This window comes from Metopolophium dirhodum, chromosome 1 (genome assembly GCF_019925205.1).
Source record: "Metopolophium dirhodum isolate CAU chromosome 1, ASM1992520v1, whole genome shotgun sequence".
NCBI classification, from domain to species: domain Eukaryota; kingdom Metazoa; phylum Arthropoda; class Insecta; order Hemiptera; family Aphididae; genus Metopolophium; species Metopolophium dirhodum.
This window is the reverse complement of record NC_083560.1, coordinates 43,175,447-43,184,832: the sequence shown is the minus strand read 5'-3', so window position 1 is coordinate 43,184,832 and position 9,386 is coordinate 43,175,447. Positions and strand designations below refer to the sequence as shown.

The 9,386-nt window shown below is 30.7% G+C and overlaps 1 protein-coding gene across 1 annotated transcript; it reads left to right on the top strand.

Moving 5' to 3' along the window:
* Positions 1–8,627: 8,627 nt before the first annotated feature.
* Positions 8,628–9,104, top strand: LOC132934455 (uncharacterized; the record flags this gene model as incomplete). The annotated part of the gene is made up of 2 exons (XM_061000756.1): positions 8,628–8,775; positions 8,839–9,104. Coding segments are annotated over exons 1-2 (414 nt in total), but the record flags the coding sequence as incomplete, so codon positions are not given.
* Between the last annotated feature and the right edge of the window lie 282 nt (positions 9,105–9,386).

Below are 9,386 nucleotides of genomic sequence, written 5' to 3'. Positions count from 1 at the left end.
AATGAACTACTATGCGTGGTAGGTATAACCAAAATTAAAATCAAAATCGACAATAACTATTTCAATATTGACGCTCATGCAGTAAAAAAATTAAGCAGCGCAATCTTACTTGGAAATGACTTTTTGATCAAAAATAATGCTCTGATCAATTTCAAAGACAGTAACATTATTTTAAATAATAATATAAATATCCAATTAAAAATCAACAATAATATAAACGCGCTCAATAGTATAGATAATACCAACAATATTATAGAATTAGCAGGTAGCATATTTAATTGCCCAGACAACTTCGCTATAGCACACTGTATATCTGCAGATCTCAAAATGAATAAGGGGATAACAAATTTATTATCCAAAGTATACGGTGATACTAAACCACAACTTGCATTACAAGAAATAAATGTGGGGGACACAATACCTATAATCAATAACTATAAAACTATATTTCACTTAATAACAAAAAATTTACACTATCACAAGCAAATATAAGGATCTAAAATCTTCAATTCACAATCTAAAACTTGAAGCTACAAAACAAAATATTTCAAAAATTGCAATACCCTGCACCTTAGTTTCACGAATAGACAAATTAAATTGGTCTATAATAAGACAATTAATATACTCCGAATTTCAAAATACTAACATTAAAATACATATATACTATAAAGATGAACAAAAAATAACACACAATTGGAAATCAAAAGAACACATTAACATAATAAATAACATTCATACACTTTTTAATGATAATAATAAAAATGAAACAAAAATAAAACACATGGTACAACCTAAAAATCAAGCCAATAATATATGTCCTATATTCAAACCAGGAGAAAACGTCCTCGACGATAGGAATCGTGGATTGTATACCGTTAAAACAAAAATGTCCAATAAAATTCCCAACAATATAATAAAATTCACATACAAGAAATACAGACACTCGCTTCATTGATACACAATATAAAACTTAAAGATACGATAAACGATGGTAAAAACACAACGATTAAAATAAACAAAATACAAATAACTTCGATCGAAAATCATACAAAAAGAAATAAAGAATTAAGAAAATACCCTAACAAACCAATTGATATACAAACAAAAAAAATAAATAATAAAAGGTCAAACAAACCAACACTCTTAAAAATACAAAAAACATTAATCTTTAATTCACAAATCACACAACACTTGTAAAATAAACCAATTAACAATAAAAATACTACCCTGACAAGTATCCAAACTATATATTATGAAAACAAAAAAAATATTAATACCAAATCTTATGGGAGACTCAATCATACTATCAACCTCCTACAGGACTAATAATAAAAAACCCCAAATAAATGTTTTGTTTTACTAACATAACTTTAAAAAAAAAAAAAAAAAATCACGAATTATTAAGACTACCTATATAATTATTATATAACTATTGTACAAGAGTTACAGAATAATAATAACAAATACAAATAACATACCTTAAGTTACTTACCTAAGCACTAAAACCTAATTTAAGTCAGCAAAGCACAAAAATAAATGTTAAAGCAAGTAAATGTATAAAAAAAAAAAAATTAACCCAATTTAAGTTAGTATAAGAAATAAAAAAAAAAGTTAAAGCAAGTCAAGTACAAAGAATGTGTAAATTTGTTTCTAACTTATTTAAGTCAGCATAAGCTTGAAAACAAATTTAAAAAAAAAAATGTAAAATGATTAACTTAATTTAAGTTAGTATAAGGTATAAGATCAATTTAAAGCAGTGAATACAAAAAATAAACCTAATTTTAAGCTAGTACTAATATGAAAATAAATGTTAAGCATAAGAAATACCAAAAAAAAAAATGTATAAAAAAAAAAATTAACTTTGTTTAACTTTTAAGTTATCATAAAAACAAAAAAAAAAATGTCTATGAACTAAATACATTGTAAGCAAAGTAAATATGAAAAATGTATAATTAGATTAGTTAAAAGTTAAAACTATGTAGAATATATAGGATAAAAACCAAAATATGTAAAAATTCATAACATATCAACATGACAATATATTGTACACAAATATTAAATTTAAAAAAAAAAAAAACTGTATAGCTATCATTACAACACCAGATAGGGAACTTAAAATATAAAATATATAAGAATAGAAACACATCAATGGAATGCGGGGAGTACGAACTTTCAGCTTCAGTTCTATCTTCCTAATTTTATGTTTTCCAATGTAATATGTAAACCTTAATATTATTTACATTGCCCCTTTTAGATTGTATAGTAAAATTTGTTTTCTTTATATATATATAAATGTCCAGTTTAAATTGTATAACTTTTTTCAACTTTCAACTTCGACTTTTAATTTTCAACTTTCAACTTTTTCTAACTTTATCTCTCCTGTACTTAAATATTTGTATTGCTCTCACTCTCACCCACAAGTGGTGTTGTGAGGGCACAACACAAAAAAGTGCAGGGTGGATGTAATGATATGCTCACACACCATTATAATAAACTAAAATTTTACAGAACAATAAACAACAGCCAGACTGTCGCTTGTAGAAATCGGTCGCATAAAATAAAACCATTGACAACGACAACTAAGATATTGACACGCACTCATAACAATATTACGTAGGATGTGCATGACTTTATTTTATGCTGACGCCATAGAATAATCTAGTTCCCAGGCCCACGATAATTTAGTGACAAAGTCACCCACCACTCTCTGGTCAGCATCCTCGCATCCGTCCCTTAAATCAGTGCATGAGCACCAACCACCGAAGTAACAACCTCTCAAGTACCAAAGAAACCGATTTCAACGAGCGACAACTGGACTTCTTATGCAAGCAATAATCAGTGCGTTCGTTAATTCAATTTGTGTATCTGAAGTAGTACTTTATTTTATCTAAAACCTAAAACTCTTACAATATTGTCTACGAACAACTGCGAATCAGGTAAGACATATGATATAATATTTTATGTTGATTGCAGTTAATACATTCTATGTGCTTTTTTCCATAAAATTATATTGTACGGTGTATTTGATCTAATTCTCGAATACACGATCTCGAGAGCCCTCCGAACACCTGGAGGAAGGTAATAGCGTAATTTTACTACTCTAACTTTTACTATTTTAATATAACTATCGACAGGAGTCGTATTTATATATTTATTTTTATTTTATCCTAATTTTACGTTATTACACAATAATACAACTAGGTATACAATAATACAAGATAATATTATTATTATTATTGGTAAATGGTAAAGCACATAATTAAAAACATTAAAATTAAATCATATTAAATATAATAGATATTAGGTACCTATCTTAGTATCTTACAACGTGCTTCTGGTTGTTATTGTAATAATTATATTTTAATAAAAATTGAATTTACTCACATGAATCCGGCATTTAGGCTTTATATTTAAAAATAACAAGTACCTACATATAAAATAACAAAAGCTTAATTCATACAAACCATATTAAATTCATAATGGAACTAAATATTATATAGGTAATAATTCATAGTATTATTAGTATCACAGTGACACTGATACCAGTTTTATTACATTGATATGTAATTTTTTATAATACTTAATTAATATTTTAGTGTAGATATTACTTATGTCGCCGCCACGACGGTAGATGAGCCGTAGGCACACCGCAACGACCGACACACACACACACACATAACACCGTCGCATATAATTGTTTTTATTTTTGTATTAATTGTGTGATTGTGAATTATTATATAACATTACGTAGATTATAAGTTAATTACCGCCGCCGCCGCACCGGCTGCGCAATCATTTTAACACGGTTGTCCAGTCTACCAGTCCGTTAACAAGTGTGTGCGGAATCGGTACGTGCGCTAATCTTCGTAAATTTATATTTTTTGTAAACGTTTTAAGGCTCAAATAGCCAAAATTCTTTTTATTATTGTGTGTGCGCAAATCGCCACTATATTTTTATTTGTAAGGCGCTAATCGCCACCGTTATTATTGTGATAGTCGTGGCGCAAATCGCCGGCGTTATTATCGTTATTGTCGTGGCGCAATTCGCCGGCGTTATTATTGTGATTATAATATTATTGTTTCGACTCATTGTGGGTGCCGTTTTTTATTATTAATTATTATATTTGTATCCATCATTATTATAGTTATTATAGGTATCAGCTGGCCAGCAGATCCTCGACAACTGTGAGTTATTTATTATATATTATTAATGCTATTATATTGTATCTATTCTATTAGGCTAGAAGAGCCATTTATTATTATATTTTACACAGTTATGTTGCCGTAATATTATTATTTTTATATTCTACGTATTGGTCGTAAGGATATATATATATATATTATTATTCTGTTGCGCCACAAGGGCCATATTTATATTATACCTTGTTTCTGCTTTACCATAGGCCTGAGCGTTCACGTTACTTTTTATGCTATTATTATTTTAATAAAATATACAGCAACTCATGCAACCTTAATTACCAACAATCGTGTTACCATTATTTTATTATCTACTATTAGTTTTAAACACACACACTACATACATAATATACATCTACACACCCACCACACACTGGCACTCTCCAGTTTTGCTCGGCGACCCCGTCCACCTCTATTGAGTCGCTATACAGATATACACACGGACACAGATCGGTCGGTGTGAGTGCGAATTATTTCTGGAGACCGGGCAACATGCTCTATTATTGTACCGTTCCCGGCGCAAACAACTTACTTACAAGTTCTAGTGTTTATTTTAATAACTTTTTCAGCCAAAATTTCGACATAGTTCTTATACGAATTTAATGATTTTGTTTTTAAATGAAAATTTAAAAATTTAACATTATATTATTATTTTAGATTTTTAAATCATAGTTAATCATTTTAATGATAATAAGGTATGTAATTATTAATTAGGCAGAAAAGGCGACAAACATAAAAACATTTCCTAGCCCTTAGGTACTTATCATTATTTTTAAATTTCTATTGTAAACAATTTTATGTCTATGTTAAGGTGAATGACGACATTTGGTGAATGTTGACATTCACCGAAATTTCTGGTGAATGTCAATTTCTTCTTAGATGTAGACATTCACTGGTGAATGTTGACATGCACCATCTGTTTTTGGTGAATGTTAACATGTTGTAAAAAAAGATGAATACCTAGTGATAAAATAATTTTTACAAATTAATTAAGCATAAGTTATTTTATTTTATATTATAAAAATTATTTGTTGCAACAAGATAAACTGTTATGACATTTTGAGTTACATAAAATGCCTGAGGATCTACAACTACACTTCTTCGATACACACTTTGCCTTACAATTGCATTTCGTGTACCCCTGTCCACCTGTTTGAGAAATTGAAGTGGAAGCTTTCCTTAAGGACACGGATTGGTCTGTAGTAACTTCTTCAGGAGATAATAGTTGTTCTTTACATACAGCAAATTGATTACGGGTGTATAATTGATTTATTACACCCTCTTTTGTGCCTAGTGTGTAAAATGTATTATCGACAGCTACGACAACTGCCAATATGTTCTGCAGTGGATCCATACGCCCTCGGTCAACATCAGGGACTCGGATACGAACAGTATCACCGGATTTGGCTGGAGTAAACTTTTGTCTTGATGAACGTAAGCCATTCTTTCAGCTTGTAATTCAAGTCCCATTCTTGATGCTGCTCTATTTTGAATAATGTTTTTTTTTTTTTTTTTAATTCATGATCTACTTCACTTTGCTCAAAATTATGTTCCACCTGCTCAGTATTATTATATTGGATGTCATTAGCTGGAAAATAAATTTTCACCAGGTTTCAATGAAACAATAAGTTGGTTGAGAGACATTATTTTAACGACATCATATCTTTTCAATAACTTGCACACGGCGCGTTGCTTACTTTCTTTCCCCTTAAACTCGAGAACGTCTTCAACACATTTGTTATATTTTTCAGTACTCAAATAAAAATTGTTGTCTTCTCTTTTTGTACTTAATATAGCGTTAAATTTTTCGTAAAAAACTTCTCGTGTGTTCTCCATTATACACGTGAACAATTAGTAGGTAACTCGAACGTATCACAAATTCAATCAGTCACAACAGTCTACCTTTTCGTTCGTGTAAGCAAGGTAAATGAAATACGTCGACACTGGTCGATATAAACGTATTTTTCATCACTACTAAATTAGGTACGATGACTGACGTATCGCCAATTATGCGATTAAGCAAAAGCTTAGTGTGTGTGAGAGAGAGAGGTAGGTAGTGGGTACAGGCAGACAGACAGATACCGTAACGTTAAATGCCTAAATGTCTATGATAATATTATATAGATCATTAAACACCGTTCGATTAAATATTGTGTGAACAATATCATATCTATAAACATTTACTATCTTAACGTATGACACGATAACGTCTATACTCCAATTTTAACTAAAAATGTCTAACATTCACCAAAACTCAATTGTGAATGTCAACACTCACCGATAATCGTTGCGAATGTTGACATTCACCGGTGACTGTTGGCAAATTTTTAATATTCATTCAAAATGTTGACATTCACCAAAAACAGCAGTGAATGTCAACACTCACCAAATGTCGTCATTCACCTTAACATCTACATCACTTTTCTTACCTACGCATAGGTTATAATGGGACGAAGTGGCCGTCGGCCGAGCGGACTACGGCGTCGGTTCCAACGCGTACCGTCGCTGGTTCGAATCTCGACCACGGGTGGCTCCTTTCTCTAGGCAAGCAACTGTCTAGCGAAAGAGGCCGCCATCCCCCGACCGGGCATGGCAGAAACCTACGGGTGCCCAATTTTAAATTCTGTCAAAACCAAAACACACATGCTTACCAAACCTACAGTACCCTTCTGCACAGTTGACAAACCACCCGAGTTGCCGTGGGTTAATCGATTTCAAATTTAAATAACACATTCAAATATTCAGTATTGGAAAATGACTTAAGGGGGCTGGAGCATACCATGTTTTAAGGGGTAGTGCTTAGGCATTTCATATTACATGTACATTTTGGCTGTGTCAATGTATGAAAAGTAAATGAACATTAGTGTGTGTAATCCGTTATTGCACTTTTCGCGACGAAATTTGAATTACCGGATTTATGATAATAATCAAAATAAACCATACCGTATAAGAATTCGTCGGGAAATGATGTATTTATATTATTTGTTTATATAAAAGGATTTCCATTTTTAATTACATCTTTTAATTTTTTATTTTGTATTGCATAATCTTTAGCGGTTGCTGGACATTTTATTTCTACTTATGCATCTAACTCAATTAATCTATCTGGTGACACAGCTAAAAAAGGTTGATTCATATCTATTATTAATCCTGCTGGTAGAATTTCTTTGATTACTACCAATGATTACATTTGTTCAAAAAAATTAATTTTTAACTGCTTAAAATTTTGTCATGACTTTAACTTTTGTGAAATTTAATTTTGTTAAATAATAAGTGTTCCTTGGAGAAAAAAATAATATGATTCTATTGATTCTATTATCTATTCTGCCATTTACTGCTATATAATAATATATTATACTAACTGTTTTCGTCTTTTCGACTTTATTTTTAATTAATATAATATAATATGATGCATAGTAAGCTTATATTTTTATCAAAATAAACGTATACTTGACTTAGTTGTACCTAGATAGCGACGAAATGAAAAATACAAGAATCCACTTCCGAGCAAACTTAGAAAGAAGGAATACAAACCAAATTTACTTTTCAAAATTGAAATCGAGCTACTGGAAGTATGTTTGATTTTCTTTCACTTATTGAGCTAAATATATGAAAAAAATGGTTGCTCCAGCCCCCTTAATCTGCTTTTTTTACAAACGGTATGGTTTTTTTCTGCTTTTATTATATGTACCTATTGTACCTACCTAACTAACTCATTTTAGACAATTTCTTATGTAAAATCCTTTTCACACGCACCCGCATATACAACTACTATTGATCTTATAAAACTTTGGTTGTTATATGGCTGTTAGTAAATAACATTGTTTTTGGTTAATGATCCAGTAAAGTTATGTTACGTTTAGCGTTTACGTATATTATAATTTAATGTTGACAAGCGTTCGATACTGTCGAGTTCAGGCAAATTTTTAGTTAAGGACAGTTATAATAGTCGTTGTAATTATAATGTGTGCGTACTGCGTGTCTGGGTAGTAAGTGTACATTGGTGTGTATGTGTAGTGTGTGTTTGACTGTATGTCTGTATGTTACGGTAAATGATGTTATATCGGAAATTAACGTTATTCGCCGGTTATTAACGTTATTTACCTACGAATGAGGGAATTATCGTTAATTTCTAGTTAATAACGTTAATAACCGTATTATGATTTGGGAAATGTTTATTTGATTATAAAATAATGTTCAACGAGCAATGATAAGGTGATCGCCAAACTAATTGTGGTACTAATTGGGTAAACCAATACAACTTTATCGGCCACAGATAATGTGGACCTATACAGTATACAATTACTATACATATTATAATATCGGTGGAGGTTACATTTGAAAATATCATACCTAACAAAAATTTATATTGATTATAACCTCAGTATATGTACTCGAATTTACCACTTATTTAAAAACAAGGAGAGAAAATGATGAAACTTTCGAAAGAAAAGTTTGCTCAACTTGAAATAGACACAAATGTACTTGTAACTGTGGCGGACGTTGGTAGAGCTCGTGGTTCTCCACGAAATATACTAGCAGTTGTCACCCAACTTGAACACGACTTATACAAACTCTGTAAGTTAATTCTTAATGAAAAAATATGTTATTAAAATTATTAATTTTTTAATTATTTTATAGGTACTGAACATGGTTTTCTTAAATACAATTACACACGCCAAGAAATAGCTGCTTGCGAAGAAAATCTATTAGATATGGACAATGTGATAAAATTATTAGGTGGTAGACAGTTAACACTGAGGGAAGCAGCTAGTAATAGTTCGGTTGCGGACCCTCAAGGGTACCAGCGTTGCCATTGCAAAACTGGTTGCAATAATAAGCGTTGTGCCTGCCATGGGGCTGAAATATTATGCAATAGTAAATGTCATGGGAGTACAGCTTGTAAAAATAAATACAAAATAATATTGCATTTTTTCTATTTTTAAAAATCATTATTTTTCAAATTGTAGTATTTGAGATTCATCGCGTACATATATCTGATCTATAACAACAATTACCTTTGTATTTGGTCATTAACGTGATTATCCGGTTTACAGCGATAATTATCTGTGCATTTGGTAAATAACGTTAATAACCGGCGAATAACGTTAATTTCCATTTAACATCATTTACCGTAACATGTATATAAAACAATATAAGCGGATCTCTCCCGTACACGCACGTCCAAG